Below are 25246 nucleotides of genomic sequence, written 5' to 3' on the forward strand. Positions count from 1 at the left end.
CCACGGTGCCGGCCTACAATTGATTTTTTTTTTTTGACAGGCAGAGTGGACAGTGAGAGAGAGAGAGACAGAGAGAAAGGTCTTCCTTTGCCGTTGGTTCACCCTCTAATGGCCGCCGCGGTAGCGCGCTGCGGCCAGCGCACCGCGCTGTTCCGATGGCAGGAGCCAGGTGCTTATCCTGGTCTCCCATGGGGTGCAGAGCCCAAGCACTTGGGCCATCCTCCAATGCAATCCCCCGGCCACAGCAGAGAGCTGGCCTGGAAGAGGGGCAACCGGGACAGGATCGGTGCCCCGACCGGGACTAGAACCCGGTGTGCTGGCGCCGCAAGGCGGATACAATTGATTTTTGTATATTGGCCTTGTATCCTGCAGTCTTACAAAACTCACTTTTTTTTTTAAAGATTTATTTTAGGGGCTGGTGTTGTGACATAGGAGGTAAAGTTGCTGCCTGCAATGCTGGCATCCCATATGGGTGCCGATTTGTGTCTGGGCTGCTTAGTTTCTGATCCAGCTCTCTGCTAATGGCCTGGAAAAAGCAGCAGAAGATGGCCCAAGTGCTTAGGCCCCTGCCACTGACATGGGAGACCTGGATGAAGTTCCTGGCTCTTGGTTTCAGCCTGGCTCAGCCCTGGATGTTGTGGCCACTTAGGGCGTAAACTAGAGGATAGAAGATCTCTCTGTCTCTGTCTCTGTCTCTCTTTGTATCTTTCCTTCTCTCTATGTAGCTCTGCCTTTCAAATAAATATCTCTCTCTCTCTCTCTCTTTTTTTAAAGATCTATTTTATTTATTTGAAACACAAAGTTAGAGAGATGAGAGACAGAGATCACCTGCTGGTTTACTCCCCAAATGGCTGCAAAACCTGGGACTGGGCCAGGCTGAAGCCAGGACCTGGAACTCCCATCCAGGGTCTCCCATGTGGGTGTCAGGGCCCCCAGAAACTTCAACCATCTTCCACTGTTTTCCCAGGTACTTTGGCAGGGAGCTGGATTAGAAGTGAAGCAGCTAGGACTGGAACTGGCGTTCATATGGGGTGCTTAACCTGCTGCACCACAACGCAGGCCCCCTCAACTCACTTAGTAATTCTACTACTTTCATAAAAACTCTATCATACTTTCTATGTAGACAAATAATTGTGAATAAATACAGTTTGTTTTTTCCCCTTAATCATTAAGGAATAACCCTCTTTGTCCCTGGTTAAGTGTTTGCTCTGAAATCTTCCTTGCCTGATTTCATGTATTTAGCCACTCCAGCTTTCAGATTTAACTAGTGTTAACATATTTCTGTTTCCATCCTTTTACTTTTAACCTATATGTGACTTTATATTTAAAGTGCATTAGCACAGCTCATTGGTTCATTTCTTTCTTCCTTTCTTCCTTCCCTCCCCTAACCCTCCCCTGACGATCTCTGCCTTTAACTGGGAGTGTTTAGACCATTTCCACTCAGTGTGGTGAATAAATAATATGGCTGGGTTTACGTCTGTCTTGCTCTTTGTGTTCTGTTTGTCCAAGCTGCTCTTTATTCCTTTTTCCTTTTTGCTCCAGCCTTCTTTGGGATTGAGTGTTTTTTTTTCATCAACTCCATTTTATTTCCTTTCTTGATTGATTTGGATAGAACTTTGTTCTGCTGTTTTGGTGGTAGCTTTATCGTTTATATATCTTCCCCTACTCTATTACACTGCCTCACTCATAGTAAAAGAACCTACAGTGTCTTCTTCCATTTCTGCTGAACAGGCCTTTTGATGCTGTTATCCTGAATTTTACATTTAAGCCCCATGCTAAATTATTGTTTTTTTAAACAGTCATCTTTTTTTAATTTAATTTTTTTTTATGTTTTGCCAGGCTGAGTTAGACAGTGAGAGACAGAGAGAGAGAGAGAGAGAGAGAGAGAGAGAGAGAGTTATAAACAGTAACAGAGAGACAGAGAGAAAGGTCCTCCTTTCCGTTGGTTCACTCCCCCAATGGCTGCCACGGCCGGCGCTGCACCAATCCGGAGCCAGGAGCCAGGTGCTTCCTCCTGGTCTTCCAGGCAGGCGCAGGGACCCAAGCACTTGGGCCATCCTCTGCTGCCCTCCTGGGCCACAGCAGAGAGCTGGACTGGAAGAGGAGCAACCGGGACTAGTACCGGCACCCCAACTGGGAGTAGAACCCGGAGTGCCGGCGCCGCAGGCAGAGGACCAGCCAAGTGAGCCACGGCACCGGCCTCATCTTTTTTTTTTTTTTTTTTTTTTTTTTAATATTTATTTATTTGAAAGTCAGAGTTACAGAGAGAGGAGAGGCAGAGAGGGGGGGGGGGTCCTCCATCTGCCAGTTCACTCCCCATTTGGCCGCAGTGGTCGGAGCTGCACCGATCCTAAGCCAGGAGCTTCCTCCAGGTCTCCCACGTGGGTGCAGGGGCCTAAGGACTTGGGCCATCTTCTGCTGCTTTCCCAGGCCATAGCAGAGAGCTGGATCAGAAATGGAGCAGCTGAGACTCAAGCAGATGCCCATATGGGATGCCAGCACTGCAGGCTGCGGCTTTACCTGCTGTGTCACAGTATCAGCTGTTTGTTAGGACATTTTTGTAGTAATGTGATGGTAAATGGAGTATTCGGGTTAATAATGTCTCTCTCTTCAGAAGGGAATTACTGGCTGGTTGATCCTCTGCATACTCTGACAGGATGCCCAGCCCTATACCCATGCAATTTCTTTATATCATGTTTGTTTTGGGTAGTTTATTTTTTTCCAAGCAGAGGAAAAAAAGAATTTTCTTACTTTTAAAGAAAGATTTATTTATTTATTTGAAAGGCAGAGTTATGGGGCAGGGTGAGGGAGTAGACAGATCTTCTATCTGCTGATTTGCTCCCCCAAAAAGCCGCAACACCCACAGCTCGGCTGATCCAAAGCCAGGAGCCAGGAGCTTCTTCGGGGTCTCCCATGTGGGTGCAGGGGCCCAAGCACTTGGGTCATCTTCCACTGCTTTCCTAAATGCATTAGTAGAGAGCTGGATCAGAAGTGGCAGCCAAGAACTGACCTGGCGCCAACAAGGGATGTTGGCACTGCAGGCCGAGGCTGAGCTTTCTACACCACAGCACCGGCCCCGTTTCTTGACTTTCTAAGCTGTGCTTGGTGTTCCTCCCCTGTGCTCTTACGGTACCCGTGCTTGTGGCTGTGGCAGCTCTATCAGACTGCATTGTAAATGCCAGCCTCTGTGTGCTCGGCCTGTCTGCTTCATGAGGAAAAGGGTCATGTTTATCTTGCTTATTGATGTATCTTTGAGCCTTGTGCCATGCCTGGCACATAAAAGTCATTCAGTACATATTTGTTGGATGGACTGGTAAATACGTATCCAGTTGGTACCCTTCAATTTTTACTAAGATTTATAAGCACTTTCCTATATTAAAATTTTTATAAACAATTTAAATGGGAACATAGTATTTTGTCATATGGCAGGTGGTAAGAAATACTTTTTGGTCTTCCTCTGGTTCCTGGAACAGTTTGTTAAGTCCTTTATAATTTCCTGAATGAGAAGGATGATAGATGTATTTGTTCTTTTTTTTTTTTTTAAAGATTCATTCATTTATTTGAGAGTCAGAGTTATACAGAGAGAGGAGAGGCAGAGAGAAAGAGAGAGAGAGAGAGAGAGAGAGAGAGAGAGAGGTCTTTCATCCAGTGGTTCACTTCCCAATTGGCCACAATGGCTGAAGCTGTGCCGATCCGAAGCTTCCTCCAGGTCTCCCACACGGGTGCAGGTGTTCAAGGACTTGGGCCATCTTCTACTGCTTTCCCAGGCCATAGCAGAGAGCTGGATCGGAAGTGGAACAGCTGGGTCTTGAACTGGTGCCCATATGGGATGCCAGCGCTTCAGGCCAGGGCGTTAACCCGCTGCCCCACAGCACTGGCCCCTGTATTTGTTCTTCTAGAAAGTTCCTAGAACACTCTGAATTTCTTAAGTGATGGGAGGATCTGTTGTTACTCCTAACAAGCCCATTCATCATACCTGAGTTTCTACAAAAGAGGTGAGGTGATGGGACCCCTAAGAAAGCTTCAGGATGGGGCTGGTCACCAGATAGACCAGATTATTATTTTTTTTTAAATTTACTTATTTATTTGAAAGGCAGAATTAGAGAAGGAGGGAGGAGAGAGAGAGAGAGAGAGAGAGATTGAGAGTGAGAGAGTGAGTCTTCTCACTGGTTCACTTCCCAAATGGCTGCAAGGGCCAGAGCTGGGCCATTCTGAGGTCAGGACCAGAAACTTCATCTGGGTCTCCCACGGGAGTCCAGGAACTCACACACTTGGGCCATCTTCTGTTGCTTTCCCAGGTGCATTAGAAGGGATCTTGAGGCCGGAGCCGTGGCTCAACAGGCTAATCCTCCACCTTGCAGCGCCGGCACACCGGGTTCTAGTCCCGGTTGGGGTGCTGGATTCTATCCCGGTTGTCCCTCTTCCAGGCCAGTTCTCTGCTATGGCCCGGGAAGGCAGTGGAGGATGGCCCAAGTCTTTGGGCCCTGCACCCGCATGGGAGACCGAGAGAAGCACCTGGCTCCTGGCTTCGGATCAGTGCGATGCCGGCCGCAGTGGCCATTGGAGGGTGAACCAATGGCAAAAAGGAAGACCTTTCTCTCCGTCTCTCTCTCTCTCTCTCTCTCTCTCTCACTATCCACTCTGCCTGTCAAAAAAAAAAAAAAAAAAAAAAAAAAGAAGGGACCTTGATGGGAAGTGGAGCAGCCAGGACTTGAACTGGCACCCGTTTGTGATGCCAGCACTGCAGTCCACGGCTTAACCTGCTACGCCACAGTGCCAGCCCTGAAAGAGCAAATTTTTAGAGGATTAGAGGGTAGGGACTTTCAGCCCCACCCACTGGTCTCCAGAAAGGGGGCACTGGTGATCAAGCTCTATAAAACATTTAAGCCAAGAGATCTGATGAACTTTCTGGGGTGAAAATCCCTGTACCCTAGGAGGGCTGGGCACAGATGCCCCTGTGTTCAGGGCATTTCCAGACCTCGCCCTCTGTCACTCTTCATCCGCGTCTTCTGTAACATGCCTGAGTTCTATGAGCCATCCTAGCAAATTAATCAAATGCAAGAGGAGGTCCAGGGTACCCAGGTTTGTAGCTAGCTGGCATTAGTCAGAAGCACGGCATCCTGGCCTTGTGACTGGCATCTAAGTGGAGGCAATCTTGTGGGACTGAGCCCTCATCCAGGCACAATTTTGTAACCATTCCCCAGTTATTTCATTTCTGGATTTTCTAGTTTTTCCACTGTTAGAGCAGCATAATGAACAGGTAAATTTGGCTATAAAACTTGTCTATGTTTGATTTTCAAGGTATTTTAATGACTCTTAATAACTTTGTACTTAGCTTTCCAAGAGCATTGTGTTGGTGTAAATTTTCACCAGTACTGTGTGGGAGTGGATATCTTGTCTTAGTTTCCCCAGTGTTGATTTCTTTCCATTTTTAAACATTTTTACCAATTTGGTTAAAATGATTTTTTTTGTTTAATTACTACTTGAGTATAATTATAAACTGTGTATTTATTCTTTTGTGTAGATAACTAACAGTGCTTTCCCACCATGTTTATGTGAAACCAGTTTGAATACTTTGGTCAGGCAGATTTCTAGTAAAATTGTTTTCCCTGAAGTTTGGATATAATACAGTCAATTTCATTTTTTTAAAAGATTGATTTATTTTTTTTCAAAGTCATAGTTACACACAGAGAGAAAGAGAGGCAGAGAGAGGTGGGGAGGGGAGAGGTCTTTCATTCACTGGTTCACTGCCCAGTTGGCTGCAACGCCCAGAGCTGAGCTGATCTGAAGGCAGGAGCCAGGAGCTTCCTCCTGGTCTTCCCACGCAGGTGCAGTGGCCCAAGGATTCGGGCTATCTTCTACTGCTTTCCCAGGCCAGAGCGGAGAGCTGGATCAGAAGTGGAGCAGCCAGGACTTGAACTGGCGCCCATATGGGATCCGGCACTGCAGGCAGCGGCTTTACCTGCTACGCCACAGCGGCCGGCCCCCAGTCAATTTCATTTTGACCTTCCTCATAAATTTTCAGAATGCTCAGAATTTTAAAAATCATTAGAAGAAGCAGAGTTACCTAAATAGTAGGTTTACTATAAAACAGTGTTTACAATGCATATATTTTTAAGTGAAGTAAAGGCACTGTTGATTTTGACCCTGCTTGGAAATGGAAAGTAGCAGTTAAAGTTTCTTGAGAAGGTGGTTGGGGTTTACATAGGAAGCTGTCCCAGGTGCTTGGAAGTCAAAAGTTACCTAGGAGTGTGGGTGGAAGAACAGAAACCAGGTAAACCTGTGGGCTCCGCCTGCAGGAAGGTGAAACTAGTCGATCCTGATAAGACGTTTTTAACTCAGCTATCCTGAAAGCTGTCCTGATAGAAAGATCCAGAGGCCTGAGTTTTCATCTCATCTCTGAATTAGCCTGCTTTGTGGCCATTTAGAGATTATTTAACCTTTCTGTTTCTCAATATTTGCATCATTGAGTTTTTTCCAACTCAAAACACCTTTGATTTTATTATCCTAGGGCTGGAATATTGTTGTGAATCCAGAGCTTTTCTCATGAATAGATCTAAAAAACAATCATTCTTGTTAAGAACAACTTGGGGAAAAGAATGGGAAAAATTCCTGCTACCAGCTAAGTATATATATATATATATTTTTTTAAATTTTTGACAGGCAGAGTGGACAGTGAGAGAGAGACAGAGAGAAAGGTCTTCCTTTGCCGTTGGTTCACCCTCCAATGGCCGCCGCGGTAGGCGCGCTGCGGCCGGCGCACCGCGCTGTTCCGATGGCAGGAGCCAGGTGCTTATCCTGGTCTCCCGTGGGGTGCAGAGCCCAAACACTTGGGCCATCCTCCACTGCACTCCCTAGCCACAGCAGAGAGCTGGCCTGGAAGAGGGGCAACCGGGACAGGATCGGTGCCCGACCGGGACTAGAACCCGGTGTGCCGGCGCCGCAAGGCGGAGGATTAGCCTGTTGAGCCGCGGCGCCAGCCCCAGCTAAGTATTTTTTAGGGAAAGTGAATTCCCAAATTCTTTTCTTTTGCTACACTAAAATGATTAAATTAGCGGAACTTTTTATGCCATTTTTCCTGGGCCAGAGAACGGCGCGTTCATAGATTTTCTGTGTGCCAGCGAGTGGTGGGCTGATTAAGCTGAGAGAGGGCAGGGATTCTCCTACGCCTGGCTGCTGCCGAAATACAGAGCTTACTTAGGGAAAAGTAGCTGCGGAATCCTTCGGTGCAGTAAGAGATGATCTGGGCACACGTGGTCCCGGCGTAGTCAAGTGCTTTAATTGGAAGTCATGATTAAACGCCAGCCCTTTTTTCTGGCTGGAGGAGGCTGGTGGAGGCTGCTTTTCCAACCAGCGGCTTCTGGCTGCTCTGTGTTCGATTTGCTAGGTCTGGCTCAATGTGCCGAACTCTGCTGGCAGCTGAGAGGGGAAGCCGGAAAGAGGCAAGTTCCCGGTGCAAAGGTTGCGCTGCAGCATAACTTGGGCCTCGGAGGAGCTGCAGTTGTCACACTCTACAAGATGGGTTTTCCCGAGGCTGCCAGGTAAGTGGCGTTCTGGGTGTCGTCTGTCAGCGAAGCCTCTGACTTCCTGGTTGGTGACGCTTTCTTGTAAAGCAATCCGACTTGCGTTGTCTTAGGATTCAAAGAGAAGTATCCTTACACTGCTGTAATAACATGGCTCTGAGACTGGCGACTTCATCAGCCTCAGGGAAGTTCTGTTCAGAAGGGGACAGCGTGGTCCCAAGAGAGCCGCCAGCCCGGGCAGTCCCCCAGCTGTCCTGTCCCACGGTTAGGTGCCCGAGGCGGGCGGCTGGGAAAGTCTTCAGCTAAGGATGCGCACTGGACCTCTGCACGGCCCTCATCACTGCTGATGTCTCTTCTGATCTCTTCCTCTTGCTCCAGTCTGCAGCACTGTCTCTCCCAGCCCTCTGGCATCCCGCAGCGTCCTGTTCATCACTCAGAGAAGTGTCCCTTCTTCCCAGAGGGAGACAGCCGCCCGTTCACTCCAAGGCTCTGGGGATTAGCAATACCCTTTTTGCATCTTTGCCTTTTTCTCTTTCATGCCTTTCCCTCTGCAGACACGTTCAGGTGGTCCCTGTTCTAAAAACTCTGTTCTGTTTGTCCCCCTTAATTGTTGTCTCTTGTGATGAGCCCTTTCTCTTGGCTGCCTTTGCTTTTCCATGCTGGAATACGCCCAGGCTGGTTTCTTACTGCTGGGGTAAGGCAGGGCCACCACTGGTCTGAATGAAATTGAAAGTACTTGTCTTTATTTTCCCTCCTTATTCTCTTTAATCTCACTGCATCTTTTAATACTAATTGGCTCCCCTTTGTCTCCTGAAATTCTTGGGAATTGTTTAACCATTTATTCATACTCTTTGTTCCACAAAGGGTATGGGACATACTTCATTTACAGAATCTGTCATATACCTACCTTTTACAAGCTCTTAAATATCTTTGTCTGTTTTCTCACTCTTCTTTCTCTGTCCAGAATATCATTTCTGCAGTAAAAATTCTTTTATGGTCTATCTTAAGTACTCTCTGTCTTTAAATACCCATAACACTTTGTACCTCTTGGATCCTGTCCAGTTCTGATTTGATTGCAGTGTAATGTACCTTGTTCTGATTCCTTCTATTATATGAAATCTGTGAGGCCTAGAGCCATGATGTACCCTTCCTGCCCCGGGATATTTTTTATAATGGGTAAATATTTATTGAATTGAACTAAATAGAAAGTAATAAATCATGTTTCTCCCTAAATCTGATTTATTGATCTGTACCAATCTCTGGAACACAACCAGTTCATATCTGAAGCTGAAAACCCTTAGGAAAATCCAAACCATAAGGAGCCACTATTGTCAGCATGTTAATGTAGCTAATTTGCTCAGAGCAGGACATTATGAATTTTGGACAACATAGAAAGGCAGAAGCATGGGAAAAATCTAATTGACTTATTAATGGCTGATAAGAAATTGGCTTGATATATTGCAGATATTTTTTATAGGTTTAGTAATAGAACATGGCTCACAAAGGCCAACAAGGGAGAGTTCAAGATTTTAACTCTGTGCAAATATAGTTTAAAAATGTGATTCTGTTTTGGTTTATTTATTTGGAAGGCAGAAAAAGAGAGAGTTTCCACTTGCTGGTTCACTCTCCAAATGCCCTCAACAGCCAGGGGTGGGTCAGGCTGAAGCCAGGAGCCCGGGACTCTGTCCAAATCTCCCACATGGGTGGCAGAGATTTAAGTATTTGGGACATTTTCTGCTGCCTTCCCAGATGCATTAGCAGGAGGTTGGAACAGAAGCAGACTAGGTGGGACTTGAACTGGCGCTCTGATATGGGAGGCAGGCTTTACAAGCAGTGGCTTAGCTCGTTGTGTCACATGCCCTCCCTTCTTTTTTTTTATTTTAATTTTAAATTTATTTATTTGAAAGGCAGAGTCAGAGAGAGCCAGAGGCAGAGACAGAGGTCCTCCAAACTCAGGTTCACTCCCCAAATGGCTGCAATGGCTGGAACTGAGCTGATCAGAAGCCAGGAGCCAGGAGCCTCCGCCAGGTCTCCCATGTAGGTGCAGAGGCCCAAGGACTTCTGCTTTCTCAGGCCACTGCAGAAAGCTAGTTCGGAAGCCGAGCAGCCAGGACTGGAACTGGCGCCCTTATGGGATTCCGGCACTGCAGGAGGTGGCTTTGCCTGCTACACCACAGCACCAGCCCTGGTTTGGTTTTGAACAGAGTAATTTTAGGCTTCCCATTGCACATAATCCAATTTGCTTAGTTACTCATTTAACTGATTTTGATGGAGTGACTGCTGTATGTTTAGACCTCCCAAGCAGGCCCTTCAAGTATGTGGGCAAGGAAGACATATTTTTTTTTAGTATACAGTAGGGGCTCAGAGGAAGAAACTACCATAGACTGGGCTGACGCTGTGGCCTGTCGGGTTAAGCTGCTGCCTTCAGCGCCAGCATCCTATACAAGTGCCAGTTTGTGTCCTGGCTGCTCCACTTCCAGTCCAGCTCCCTGCTAATATGCCTGGGAAAGCAGTAAAGGATGGCCCAAGTGCTTGGGCTCCTGTACCTATGTGGTAGACCTGGAAGAAGCTCCTAGCTCCTGGCTTCGGATTGCCTCACATCTGGCTGCTGCGACCATTTGGGGAATGAACCAGTGGGTGGAAGACCTCTGTTTCTCTACCTCTCTCTGTACTTTTGTCTTTCAAATAAATGAATCTTTAAAAAAAAAAAAAAAAACTACCATAGGGAAGGTAAACTTGGACTGGTATGACTGGTATTGCCTGGCAGAAAGATACAGGTGGGCATTCCAGGCCTGTACATAGTTAGAGAGATTTGAAAATGCAAAAAGGTTTGGCAAGTGCTGTGTGGGTGGAGAGCAGATTATTTTGTGTGTGGTTGTGTAGAGGGTCAGAGTTGGTGCTGTGTAGGTAACAGGAATGGTAGGTTGTAACATGCTTCAAATGCTGTGCTTAGGCGTTTGGAACTTATCCTGTAGGGTATAGGTTTTAGCAAAAGATCACGTGAGTGCATCATACTCTGCTGTCACTTTAGTTGGATGATGTGGCGACCAGCGGCTAGGAATGTATAGAAGACCATTGTAGTAGTGCAGACATGGAATGTTCAGTGCTATGACAGGACTGTGAAAATGAACACAAGAAGAAGTATTTAAGACCTGTGACCAACTGCTTTTGACTTGTAGTTAATATGTAGACCAGTTTTGAACATGAGTGTTGACTTTGAAATGATAATATCCTGGGGCTGCCACTGTGGCATAGTGGGTAAAGCTACTGCATATAGCGCCAGCATCCCAAATGGGTGTTGGTTCGAGTCCTGGCTGCTCTACTTCCAATCCAGCTCCCTGCCAATGGGCCTGGGAAGGCAGCAGTCCTTGGGCCCCTGTGCCCACATGGGAGACCTGGAGGGGACTGTTCGTTCCTAGCTTCAGATCTGCCCAGCTGCAGCTGTTGTGGCCGTGTAGGGAGTGGGCCAGCAGATGGAGGATCTTGCATATGCGCTCTTTCTGTAACTCTGCCTTTGAAATTAATTAATTAAAAAAAGAGAGCGAGAGAAACAATAACATTCTATTCAGTTTTTGTAAGTAGAGAGCTTTTACAGACTGAAAAGAAGCCTGCATTCTGTACTCTATTAAATGAAACCTATTTTTTAAAGGATTTATTTTATTTATTTGAAAGATAGAGTTACAGAGAGAGGTAGAACCAAAGAGAAAGAGAGAGAGAGGTCTTCAATTCTGTTGGTTCACTCCCCAAATGACCACAATGGCCAGAGCTTAGCTGATCTGAAGCCAGGAGCTTCTTCTGGGTCTCCCACGCGGATGCAGGGGCCCAAGGACTTGGGCCATCTTCTACTGCTTTCCCAGGCCATAGCAGAGAGCTGGATCAGAAATGGAGCTTGAACCGGTGCCCATATGGCATGCCAGTGCTGCAGCCTGGGGCTTTAACCTGCTGTGCCACAGTGCCAGCCCCTGAAACCTATTTTTAAAACTGAACTTTGGTTTGGTTTTTCTCTTTTTTAATTATTATGGTATAGTTTACATTCAGTAAAATTCATCCATCTTAGTATATTTTTGTAAGTTTTGACGTTTACAGTCGGCTGCCGCCATGATCAAGATGTACAGTTCTCTCACCCTCTGAGTTCCTTGTGCACCTCTGAGGTCAGCACTTGCATTTAGCCCTTGGTACCACTGATAGATTTTCTGACCCAATAGTTTCCCCTTTTATATTTCATGTGGTTGGAATTAAAAAAGCCTTTGAGTCTGGCTTCTTTCACTTGGCATAGTGTATTTAAGATTTATCCATGTTATTGTGTATGTCAATAATTTGTTTCTTTTCATTGCTCAATAGCATTCCAATGTTTGGATACACAACAGTTTATCCATTCCTTGGTTGAGGCATATTTCTGGTTTTTATTAGAAATAGAAAACTTAGTTTGAAGATTTGTCTCAACACATGCTATTTGAAAATCCTATGTAATATAAAAAGTTAAAAGTAAAAATTGTTTCTGTGTAATAATTACAACTGTATACATACCCAAAAGCAAGGATTGGAAGAAGCAACATGGAGAAGGAATTTAGGAAGCCTGTTGGAATAGAAGCATTGTAAATGATTAATGTTTTTTCATTTTCTGTTTACTTCAGTTAGAACTCTTTATTTTTTTGTTATTTGAGACATACAGGAAAAAAATTTTGACACTAGTACAAGGAACTTCATATACCTTGTCCCTAGACTTACTAGTTGTTGGTCTCTTCATTTGCTTTAGCACTTTCCACTACATCTATTTATGTGTGTATTTTTCCTAACTATTTGAGAGAAAGTTGGAGACATTTGCTCATTTATTCCTAGATATTTCAGTATGGATTTCTAAAAATGACATTCTCTTACTGAACTTTAATAATTACCAAAATCAGAAAATTTAACACTGATACAATGTTTTATAATACCTAATCAAAGGAGATATTAAAAATTTCCCAATAATATCTTTTTTCTTTTTTTTCTTTTTTTTTTTTTTTGACAGGCAGAGTGGACAGTGAGAGAGAGACAGAGAGAAAGGTCTTCCTTTGCCGTTGGTTCACCCTCCAATGGCCGCCTCTGCCGGCGTGCTGCGGCCGGCGCACCACGCTGATCCGAAGCCAGGAGCCAGGTGCTCTCCTGGTCTCCCATGGAGTGCAGGACCCAAGCACTTGGGCCATCCTCCACTGCACTCCCTGGCCACAGCAGAGAGCTGGCCTGGAAGAGGGGCAACCAGGACAGAATCTGGTGCCCCGACCGGGACTAGAACCCGGTGTGCTGGCGCTGCAAGGCAGAGGATTAGCTAATTGAGCCGTGGCACCGGCGGCCAATAATATCTTAATAACATATACTATAAACTTCCAGTTTTTCCCCTGGAAAGGGGAAATCCTAGAATGCATTTAGCTGTCTTATCTCTTTTTAGTTTCTTTAACTTGACACAGTATCTCAGCCTTTTATAAAAATATGTTTATTTATTTGTTTGAATTGCAGTGACAGAGAGAGAGGGAGAGACAGAGATCTTCCATCTGTTGGTTCACTCCCCAGATGCCTGCAGTAGCTGGGTCTGGGCCAGGGTAAATCCAGGAGCCTGGAGCTCTGAGTCTCCCACGTGGATAACAGGGGCTCAAGTACTTGGGCCATCACTTGTTGCCTTCCCAGATGCATTAGCAGGAAGCTGAATCAGAAGCAGAGAAGCAAGGAATCAGACTGGCACTCCAGAATGGGATGCTGGTATCAGAAAAGGTGGATTAACGAGCTGTGCCATGATGCTGGCCTCCAAAGAATATTATTTAAAAAAAAATTATTTGAAAAGCACAAAGGCAAAGAAGGAGGGAGAGTCAAAGAAAGAGATTGTCCATCCTCTGGTTCACTCCCCAAATGGCCACGACAGTCAAGTTTGGACCAGTTTAAAGCCAGGATCCAGGAACTCTATCCTAGTTTCCCAGGTGGGTGGCAGGGGCCCAAATAGTCAGGCCATCTTCCACTACCTTCCCAGGCTCATTAGCAGGAAGCTGGATTGAAAGTGGAACAGCTGGTACTTGAACTGACACTCTGATGTGGGATGCCCTTGTGGCAAGCAGCTGCTTAACCTGCTGCACCACAACTTTGGCCCATCAGGCTGTACATTTTTTTTTTTTTCAAGAGTATTACTGCAGTGATAAACATCCTTCTTGGCCCATCATATCTGGAAGTGCATGATGTTGTTTGTCCCATATTAGTGATGTTAGCTTTGATCACTTGATAAGGATGCTGTTAACAATGTTTTCCTCTGAAAAACTGCTGGTTATTTATTTGAGAGGTAGAGTCACAGACAGAGGTAGAGACAGACAGAGAGAGAGGGATGCTCCATCTGCTGATTCACTTCACAAATGGCCGCAATGGTTGGAGCTGAGCCGATCTGAAGCCAGGAGCCAGGAGCTTTGTCTGGATCTCCCAAATGGGTGCAGAGGCCCAAGGGTTTGTGCCATTCTCCACTGCTTTCCCAGGCACATTAGCAGGGAGCTGGATTGCAAGTGGAGCAGCTGGGACTTGAACCAGTGCCCATATGGGATGCCTGAGCTGCAGGCCAGGGCTTTAACCAGCTGCGCCACAGCGCTGGCCCCCCTAGATGATTTTTTAACTTCATCATTCTTTCTGTATTTATTCACTGGCACTCTGCTGAAGGGCGAGCTCTCCCTTCTCTATTTTAAAACTTGGTCATATATGACTGTATGGATTCATGAGTTATTGTTGTATTCAGTGGGTTATAATCCATGAGTAGCAGTTATTTTGATACTCAAAATGCATCTGATTGGGCCAGTGGAAAGCCCTTCAAGCTGACTCACAGGTCTCTCTGATTCTTCCCAGTGCTTCTTACTTTCTGACATAAGAGGATCTTCCAGGCTTATCCTTTTCCATGCCACAGCCCCAGCAGCAGTCATTTCTTCGAGGAGTCCTGGTTCCTCCTGGAAACCGTGTGTCTGCCTGCTGTGTGCTCCTTGCTCTTACTTCTGTGCCTTCTCAGCAAGCACAATGGACACATTCCAGCACTGTATTAGTGTCTTTAAAAGTAGGCATTTAAAGGACACATAACAGTGACCCTTAATGATTTATATTTGTCCCATACTCATCTAGCCACCAGTGTGTTAGCAGTATAAAACAGTTAAGTACCACCTTACATGACATCTTGTAAAATTTTTATGTACTGGGATTAGCAGAGACAGTGTTGGTTAGTGGGAAAAGCACCCTTTCAACTTTTCTTTATTTTTTTTAACTTTTATTTAATGAATATAAATTTCCAAAGTACAGCTTATGGATTACAATGGCTTCCCCAACTTTTCTATCTCACTGCCTGCTTTGGGCATTAGCCTAACCTTTTTCTCATTTGGAAAATATTGAGGGATTGGCACTGTTGCATCGAGGGTTAAGTCACTGCCTGCAGCACTGGCCTCCTGCTCTATTTCCCACCCAGATCCAACGTGCCTGAGAAGGCAGCGGAAGATGGCCCGAGTGTCTGGGCCCCTGCCATCGATGTGGGGGACCCAGAGGAGGCTCCTGGCTCCTGGATTCAGCCTGGCCCAGCCATGGTCATTGCGGCCATTTAGGGAGCGAGCCAGCAGATGGAAAATCTGTCTCTCTGACTTTAAAATAATATAAATAAATCTAAAAAAAAAAACAAACAAAACAAAACAAAAAACCCTAAAACTAAAACTATTTAAAACAGCTCTTTTGTAAAGGACCCGAAAACTAACGAGTGAGCAGATGCTGCCGCTGCTCAGTAAGCTGACAATCTTTGGTTTCTCAGTGTTGTTTTCCTGTTTCTCTAGGTCAGGTTAGTGATGAAACGGTCAGAATTGATTTCATTTATTAAAATACAACTGTCCCCTAGAATTTGGGGAAGAAAGGAACGTGAGTTTTTAGTACAGAATGGGAACATGTTGGCCCATTGACTTGCACAGCCTGGCCAAGGAGGATCTGCTTGGGCCTTGCGCCACATCTTTCAGCTCCTACCTCTGAGGGCTGTTCCCTCTGTGATGGGACCACGTGCCTGCTCTGAGGTCAAAAGGGAGTTAGTGATTGCAAACGAACTTTACTCCCTAGTACTTTTGTGCATTTCACAACCTTCTCTAATCAGGACACACTGATAACTGGGTACATGTTACATTTGGGGATGAAGATTTGATTAAAATGTGGGATTTTGTATTCTTCCAAAACATGAACAGCAGCCGCTTTTTTTTTTTTTTTTAAGATGTATTTTATTTATTTGAAAGACAAAGCTGTCTCACCCCTCAGATGGTTGCAATAGCCTGAGCTTAGCCATTCTGAAGCCAGGAGCCAGAGCCAGCAGCTTCCTCCAGGTCTCCCATGTGGGCCATCCTCCTCTGGTTTCCCAGGCACACCAGCAGGGAGCTGGATTGGAAATGGAGCAGCCAGAGCTGGAACCTGTGCCCATATGGGATGCCTGTGCTGCAGGCCAGGGTTTTAACCCACTGTGCCACAGCACTGGCCCCCAGCAGCCACTTTTTCATGGCTTTTTTTTTAAGTATTTATTTATTTGTAAGTCAGAGTTACACACAGAGGAGAGGCAGAGAGAGAGAGAGACAGACAGACAGACATGTCTTCCATCTGATGGTTCACTCCCCAGTTTGCCACAACTGTCGGAGCTGTGCCGATCCGAAGCCAGGAGCCAGGAGCTTCTTCCAGGTCTACCACAGGAGTGCAGGGTCCCAAGCACTTGAGCCATCTTCCACTGCTTTCCCAGGCCACAGTAGAGAGCTGGATTAGAAATGGGGCAGCCAGGACTCCAATCGACACCCATATGGGATGCTGGCACTGCTGGCGGTAGCTTTACCTGCTATGCCACAGCGCCCCCCAGCAGCCACTTTTAAACAATGATTTTAATCATCTTTATTGAGGCATAATTCACATGTCACACAATTCACCATCCAATTATACGTTCAGTGATTTTTAGTATATCACAGAACTGTGCAGCCAGTACCACAATCGATTTTTGAACATTTTTATTACCCCAGAAGAAACTGTGTATCCATCAGCAGTCACCCCCCAATCCCTCTTCCTTGAAATCTTTGCCAGCTCTTAATGTACTTTGTATCTCTTGGATTTTTCCCTTAATGGTTATTTCATATAAGTGAAATCACACAATATTGTCGTTTTTCATGTTTGACTTCTTTTGTTTAGCTTAGTGTTTTAAGGGTTCCTTGATGCTGTAGCATTTATCAGTGCTTCATTTCTTTTTATGTCTGAACGATATTCCACGTTGTTATCAGTTTTAATTGTGGATTTTATTTTAACCACCCTAGTGGGTGTGAAGTATTATCTCACTGTGATTTTGATATGTGTTTTCCTAATGGCTAATGATGTTGGGTGTATTTTCATGTACTTATTGTCCATTTGCACATCTTCTTTGGAGAAATGCCTGTTCACATCCTTTGGCCATCTTAAAGTTGTGTTGTCTTTGTATTGCTGAGTTGTACCAGTTCTTTAACAAGTGTTCTTTGAGAGCCTAGTATGTGCCAGGCCCAGGGTAGGTGCTTTGCATGATGTCTGTTTAATCCTCATAAAAGCTGTGCACGGTTGGAGTCAGAGTAGTAAGAATAGGAGCAGCAAGAGATGATCAGAGGAGAAAGTTACATCGTAGGAGTCAGACTCTGATCATGATCTGAGTTCAAAGCTCCTCTATTATAGGCTACTCTGTGCTTCCAGTCTTTCACATTGTTGAAGCCAAGCCTGTTCTAGGCTTTAGAATGGAATTTCAGGGGACACGGGACAGTTCATAAACTAAGTCAAATATTCTGCTGCTTAATTATCAAGGTTCCCTCCAATGCTTTACATACTAGATTCATTCCAGGGACATATGTAAATCAGATTTTTACAAAAACATCCAAAGGGGCCAGTGTTGTGGCGTAGTGGCTAGGGCCACCACCTATGATGCTGGCATCCCATGTGGGGGAAAGTTTGAGTCCTGGCTGTTCTACTTCCAGTCCATCCCCCTGTTAATGGCATGGGAAAAGCAGTGGAAGGTGGTCCAAGTTCTTGGGCCTCTGCACCCGTGAGGGAGACCTGGATGAAATTCCTAGCTCCTGGCTTTGGATTGGCCTAGCCTTGGCTGTTGCTGCCATTTGAGGAGTGAACTAGTGAGTGAAAGATCTCTGTCTCTCCCTCTCTATATAACTCTTTCAAAATAAATAAATAAACCTTAAAATATCCAAAATTTAGTTTCTACTGGAAGAACTTTGTGTTTAAAGAAATCACAAGAACATCCTTTTGTGAATATCAGTTATCTCTAAGATTAAATTATACTCAGCTGCCCTACAGCAGGGTACCCATCAAATAAGTTACTAGGAATCAGAGATTTTCAGAAAATGTTGATAAAACTTTACACGTTAACTTTTTGTCCTAATCATAAAATTGGTTAATCAATAGCTTGATGAGATTTTCAAATCAAATCAGATACAAAGATCTGTGACCTTTGGGAATGTATGTGGACACTGCCCTGAAAGTATCAAGATAGTTTGTACTGGTGTCAGTAATTATTTTATCATATATTATCATACATGTCATTAAGAAGTGGCGAGTATGGAGATGATGACCAAGTGCTGGAAAATGGACCAATAATTAAATGAAATTGGCTCATGGGAAAGAACTGGGGGTGACCCCTTGATTTTTGGTCACTGTTGGTCAGACCTTTGATCAGATGTGTGCCACTATGCTGTAGATAATTCTGCTTTTCTGTCCTGAATGTAAAAGGAAGAAATTAGGATTCGAGAAGGGCAGTTCAGTGCAGTTTTGGTTCTGATCAGTCACTATTTACTGTGTGCTGAGAACTGGCAATACAAAAGGCCCGGTTGTTTTTTTTCTTCTTTTAAAGTTGTGTATCTGCTCTTGAGAAGCTGACATTTGGTCATTTGGGTCTCACAGAAGGGGAGTTTCCTGGGCTGAGTCTTAATGGAGGACAGGGAATTTGCTAGGACTGGGCCTTCTAGACCGAGAGCTTTGGTGGCAGAGGTGTGGCCAGCGTGGCTGGAGCTTGGATTCCGCTTTGTGTTGATGGTGTTAACGTGATTCCTTTGGTTTAGTCAGCTCACTTTTCTACTTTAGACTTTTCATACCCACCCTTTCATCTTCACTGCCTATCACTTTGCCTTATACTCTATTAAGAAAACAGCAGCCATTAAACCCAAACTCTGTTACCTAGTCCGAGATCCATAGAACTATCTAGAACTGCACCCAGCTGACTCTCTTCCTTCCCTTGAATCTCATCTTTTGTTGCCTTCTCAAGATCTCTCTCCTTTCTCCTGGTTCATCACCATCAACAGGCAGACACACTCTGACAGATTAATCCTAAGTCAGATCCTCCTTGAAATTCTGACATGAGCTATAACACAAGGATGTTACACTAAGTGACAGCAAGCAGTCACACAAAGGCAAATATGTGATTCCACCCGTGAGATACTTAGAATAGTCACATGCATTGAACAGAAGAACGGTAGTTTGCTGGGAGTTGGGGAAGGGGACAAGGGGGTGTTTTAGAGTTTATTTGGTACAGAGTTTCGGTTTTATGAGATGCAGGAATTACAGAGATAGATGGTGGTCATGGTTGTGTAATATAATTAACATTTAATGCTACTCATCTGCTCACTTAGAAATGGTTAGGTGGTACTTTTTTGTGGTATGAATTTTAATATAATAAAAAATGGAAAAAGATGTTTAAAAAGTTACAGAACTCTCATATGCCCACACCCAGAAGGGAAGCTACAGTTTTTTCAGATAGGAATCAGAATAAAGATGTCCTTTGTATCTCACCCCCAGAAAGCCAAGCCTGTCTTTTTTTTTTTTTTTTTTTTTTTTTTTTGACAGGCAGAGTTAGAGAGACAGAGAGAAAGGTCTTCCTTCCGTTGGTTCACCCCCTAAATGGTCGCTATGGCTGGCACGCTGCACTGATCCGAAGCCAGGAGCCAGGTGCCTCCTCCTGGTCTCCCATGCGGGTGTAGGGGCCCAAGCAATTGGGCAATCCTCCACTGCCTTCCCGGGCCACAGCAGAGAACTGGACTGGAAGAGAAGCAACCAGGACAGAATCCGGCGCCCCAACCGAGACTAAACCCGGGGTACTGGCGCCGCAGGCAGAGGATTAGCCTAGTGAGCCGTGGTGCAGGCCGCCAAGCCTGTCTTGATACCACACTCCCTTCCAGAGACCACTCCATTTCACTGTTCCCCTGAAAGTAACCCCTCAGAAGAGGCACGTGGCCTCCCTTTGCTCTCCTACTCCATCTTCAGCTCACTGTGATCTGACTTCCACCCGCCATCACATGAAGCTGCTCCATCTGGGTCCTCTGTTCTCTCTGTGTCGTTGTGTCCAGTGGGTGCTGGGCCTCTTGGCAACCCTTGCTGCTTCACTCCTTCCCCGACACCTTCTGGCTGCACAGCACCTGTGGCACCAGGCCGTCCCAGTTTCTCCTGCATCGCTGGCTGCTGCTTCCTTGTGTTCCAGACCACCAAAGAACGGGGCTCCAGAGGCGTTGTCCTGGGCTGTCTTTTCTGTGATTCCCTCATGGTCCAGTCCCGTGGGCTTACGTACAGCCAGCGTGTGCCAGCGTATGTCCACCCGCCTTGTCTCACAAACAGCTCGTGTGTAATGTACCAGAAACAAGCTGGTTTCCCTCCACTTCCCCCACATCCGCCCCTGGCCCCCACTTACTCAGGCAGCACATGCCTGACTCATCCTTACTTTTATTCTTCCCTTATATGAGGGCACCTCAAAAAGTTTGTGGGAAAATGGAATTAAAAGATGTTTATTTTGGTGGAAAGAGTTTGCGAAATTCTTGTGCAGTATTTTCATAGTACACATTTCCCACAAGCCTTCTGAAGACCTCTCGTGTCTCCCCTCAGCAGCAGGGCCTGTGTGCTGTGTTTTGAGTCACTTCTTGCTCCCCACCCCCTTGGCTGGACTGCACCCAAATCCAGACCCCCTCCCATCAGGACCAGTCCTGTACGCTTGTTCATTCTGTGCACTTGTAAGAATAAGCACAGACCAGACTTTGTCACTTCTCTGTTACTGTTCCTGTGAAGCCCCAACTCCCTACAGCATGGCGTTCCCGCCTGGTTCTCTGATTAGTCTCCTGTTACTCTCCCCCGGCTGACTGCATTCTCACGCTGCTCTTCCTTTGCTTTAACACTCCAGGCTCTTCGATCCCTCAGGATCTTTGCAGTGGCTTAGCTTTAGTGCACTTGCTCAGAGGGAACAGTCCCTCGCTGGCCTGGTAAAGCAGGTTCCTCTCTTTATTTGCTTCCCTCAGTTTGCTTGCTGTGATGTGCAGTTCTTCTGTGTCTTTTCTTCGGTTTACCCTCTAGTGGAAGAGTGGGTCTGACTTCTTTACCATGGTGTCATGGAGCACGCATTCATTATTCATCATTATGGCCTGGAGCAGTCATTCATTATTTATGAAATGAGGAAAAGAAGGAAAGGAAAAGGAGAAATGGATGGGGATGGTGTGGGGGGGGGGGGGCAGGAGGAAGGAAAAGAATAGACAGAAAGAAAAAATGCTTATTGAGCAGCAGCCACACCCTTGGCCCCTTCAGACGGGCCCTTCCCATGTCCCAGGGGTCCCAGGTCCAGTCTGCCGTCCTCAGTGTGCTTGCGGTTGGACAGAGGGATAGCCTGACGGCCTAAGGGGAGCACCTCCTCCTCAGAGCCCTGGGGTTTCTATCCAAACCTGACCTTGAGACTCTGGAGTGCCTAGGGGGACTAAATGCTGCAGCCAGGGACGCCCTCCACCTTCTTCCCTACTTCCCCACTGTGCTGAATGGAGGCACCGGCTCAGAAACCCAGCACTAGTGGCTTCTGGGATTCCAGCCCAGGCCTTTGCAGTGGTAAAGGCTGTATTCCTTCCGCATCAGGATATTTTCTGTAGTTGTTTCCTAAGCAGACAACTAATGGCAGGTAGTTGTTGAATTCTTATCTTGTATTGCAAGAAAAAAAAAATCTGTGAGTCCGACCTCTGCTTTCTCCCTGCTCCTGTATAACCCCTTCTGTTCCCCTCATCCTGTGCCTGGACTACTGCCGTGGCTCCTCGCTGATCTCCCTGCCTCTGCTTGCCCACTACAGGCCATTTTCCACCTGGCAGCCTGATTTATTTTTTTAAAAAAAGATTTATTTATCTGATAGACCGTGTGACCAAAAGTGGGAGAAACAGAAAGAGAGATCTTCGTCTGCTGGTTTATTTTCCAAATGCCTACAACAGCCTGGGTTGAGCCAGCCTGGAGCCAGGAACTCTGCCTGGGTCTCCCGAACATATAAGTTGGATGATGCCCTCTCCAGCTCACACCCTACCATTCTTCCCATTATATATGAAATAAAACTGACCTATAAAACTCTTCCTTCTTTAACCTTAAATCCTACTCTGCTCCAGCTATATTGGCCTTCTTATTAAATGGGGGGGGGTGGTCTTCAAAAAGTTTATGGAAATGCATATTATGAAAAAAACTTTACATGAATTTAAAAATTTTTTGCACCAAAATAAACATCTTACAATTTTATTTTCCCATGAGCTTAAGAATTATTTTTGGGGGGCTGGCACTGTGGCATAGTAGGTTAATCCTCTGCCTGTGGCACCACATCTCATAGGGGCACCGGTTCTAGTCCTGGCTGCTCCTGTTCAGATCCAGCTCTCTGCTTATGGCCTGGGAAAGCAGAAGATGACCCAAGTGCTTGGGCCCCTGCACTCACATGAGAGACCTAGAGGAGGCTCCTGGCTCCTGGCTTCAGATCTGCCTAGTTCTGGCCATTGTGGCCATTTGGAGAGTGAACCAGTGGATGGGAGACCTCTCTCTCTGTCTCTCCCTCTCACTGTCTTTAACTATCTGTCAAATAAATAAATAAAATAAAAAGAATTATTTTTTCATTTATTTGCAAGACAGAGACAGAGATCTTCTATCCATTGCTCCCTTCCCAAATGCCCACAATAGCTGGGCCTGGGTCAGGCCAAAGCCAGGAACTAGAAACTCAGTCTGGGTCTTCTGTGTGAATAGTAGGGACCCAAGCACTTGAGCCATTACCTGCTGTTTCCCAGGGTGTGCACCAGCCAGAAGCTAGACTCACAAGTGAAGGTGGGACTGGAACCCAGAAGCTCCGATGTGGTATGTAAGCCTCCCAAGCCAGGGTCCCAATGCAACAAATGCCTGCCCCTCCGTGAACTTTTGGAATTATTTGCATATTTCCCATAACTACCAATCTAGGTTTTTGTTTTTTTTTTTAAGGATTTATTTGTTTGAAAGAGTGACAGGGAGAGGGAGAGAGCCATCTTCCTGTTGTCTTCCTAGGTGCTGGTTCATGTACCAACTGTTCTGCTTCAGATTAAGCTTCCTGCTAAGTGCTTGGGAAAGCAATGGAAGATGGCTCTCAAGTGCTTGAGCCACTGTACCCGTGTGGGAGACCAGGATGGATCTCTTGGCTCCTGGCTTTGGCCTTGCCCAGCCCTGGCCATTGCAGCCGTTTAGGGAATGAAACCGTGTATGGAAGATCTCTTTGTCTCTGTCCCTCTCTGTCATTCTGCCTTTCAAATAAATAAAGTAAATAAAAATAATATACCCAACACATATAAATATACTCTCTTCATCCCCTTAACCTGCCTTACTTTTTCATAGTGGCCATAGTCTTTATTTTTGGCTTGTTAATCGTCTCTTTCCACTAGCATGTAATTTCCTGAGGGTAGCTTCTTTGGTTTATTGAACTTTCATGAAAAATGCCTAACATCTAATGAGCACTCAATATTTTTTGGGGAAAAATAGGAAAAAATTCTTCAGATAAGAATTATTCTTCAGATATTCTTCAGATAAGAATTACAACATTGTTATTCTTAGGATTTTTGAAAATTACTAGTGTATAAATGTTGAAAAACCTATACCCAAGCGACTCCACAAGTTAAAATTGGTTCTTTTCTCCAGTTCTTTCAGAACCCATCAAATTGAGGCTGCTCCAACCAGCTCTGCAGGTGATGGATTTAAGGCAAATCTTGTCTTTAAGGAGATTGAAAAGAAGCTTGAAGAGGTAAGATCTATGTGAAATATTACTGGGAGAGCCCTGAGGGCAGAGGAATTAGACACAGGTTTGAGGTGTTGCTAGGAGGAAGTGGTACAAGTTCTTGGCTCCTGGCTTTGGCTTGGCCCAGCCCTCGTTCTTGTGGCCATTTGGGGAATGAACCAGTAGATGGAAGATCTCTGTCTCTGTCTCTTCCCCCCTCTCTCTGACTTTCAAATAAATCTTAAAAAAATTATTTAATGTATTTAAAAGAGTGTCAGAGAAGGAGAGGCAGAGAAAGAAAAAGATTTTCCATCTGCTGGTTCACTCCCCCCCCCCCCCCCCCCCCAAATGGCCTCAATGGCTGGGGCTAGGGCTGAGCCAGGCTAAAGTTAGGAGCCTGGAATCCCAACTAGGTCACTCATGTGGGTAGCAGGGTCCCAAGCACATGGGCCATCTTCTGCTCTCTCAGGCACATTAGCAGGGAGCTGGATTGGAAGCGAAGCAGCTGGGACTTAAATGAGTGCTCTAATACGGTGTGCTGGTGTCATAGGCTGAGGCTTAACCTACTGTACTATAATGCCAGCCCCACTCTTCCCAAGTCTGTCATTTAAGTTCACTAAAATGTTAACAGTGGCTAACACATCTCTCTCTGTGTATGTAAACTTACAGTTAGGTTTTTAAAGTATACTATATATACAGATCTGTTTTTGTGTACAGTAGATTGTTCGTGATAGATAATAATCACTAAAGCAATCTAAGAGTAACTCTCCAAAAAGACAGTTATTCTCTTTTGGTAAAATTGGATTTTATTTTATTTCAAGTTTAGAAGAAAGGTGAGATATCATTATTGACATTAGATTTGAGACCATGTAAGGCAAGGGTTTAGCCTTCATCACGATTGTCATCATATATGTCTGTTGTGGTGACCAAAGTGAGTTGAAATAAACAAAAGGATTCAGAGCATTTGTGAAATGCAGGTAAACAATGTGCATATTTCAGAACTCCCTTTCTGAAAGTCAAAGGACTTGTTACCATCTAAGAGGAAAACAGCTGATGTGGCTGCTGTGTCTTGTGAAAGAGCCCTCTCTTCCAGGAGTTTCTTAGTGTTCAGCTGCCTTGCTGAGGCAGAACAGGGCCCGCCAGAGAGCTCCCACCAGCGGCTCCAGCTGCAGCCTGGCATGGCCCTGGGGCTGTCTGCTCTCCACATCACCTGCAAGCCCTTTTCTCTCAACAAGTGTTCCATGGCCATACACATAAATCCTTACTATCATTTTTAATACATGGTGCACTCAGACCGGTGCTGTGGCGTAGCTGATTAAGAAAGCCACCACCTGCAGTGCCAGCATCTCGTGTGGCACTGGTTTGAGTTTCAGTTGCTCCACTTCCAATCCAGCTCCCTGCTGATGTGCTTGCTGGGAAGGCACTGGAAGATGGCCCAAGTCCTTTGGCCCCTGCACCCACGTGGGAGACCCTGATGAAGCTTCTGGCTTTGGCTCGGCCCAGCCTGGCCTTTCAAAAATTTGGGGAGTGAACCAATGTATAGAAGACCTCTCTCTGTCTGTGCCTCTGCCTCTCTGTAACTCTGATTTTCAAATAAATAAGCCTTAAAAAAAATACATGGTACATTCATGTATAGGTATCATAATATATTTAACTGGCCTCCTCTGTGATGAATATCAGGTTGTATTTAAGTTTTGCAAGT

At 45.5% G+C, this 25246-nt stretch overlaps 1 protein-coding gene across 1 annotated transcript in view; it reads left to right on the forward strand.

Moving 5' to 3' along the window:
- SCP2 (sterol carrier protein 2) overlaps positions 1-25246 on the forward strand; it is a 96022-nt gene that overhangs the window by 54071 nt on the left and 16705 nt on the right. Inside the window, exons 12-13 of the mRNA XM_062191352.1 lie at positions 7388-7541; positions 23469-23571. Of these exons, the coding sequence (XP_062047336.1) occupies positions 7388-7541; positions 23469-23571 (257 nt within the window). The remainder of the gene's footprint in view (positions 1-7387; positions 7542-23468; positions 23572-25246) is intronic.

This window comes from Lepus europaeus, chromosome 5 (assembly GCF_033115175.1).
Source record: "Lepus europaeus isolate LE1 chromosome 5, mLepTim1.pri, whole genome shotgun sequence".
NCBI classification, from domain to species: Eukaryota; Metazoa; Chordata; class Mammalia; order Lagomorpha; family Leporidae; genus Lepus; species Lepus europaeus.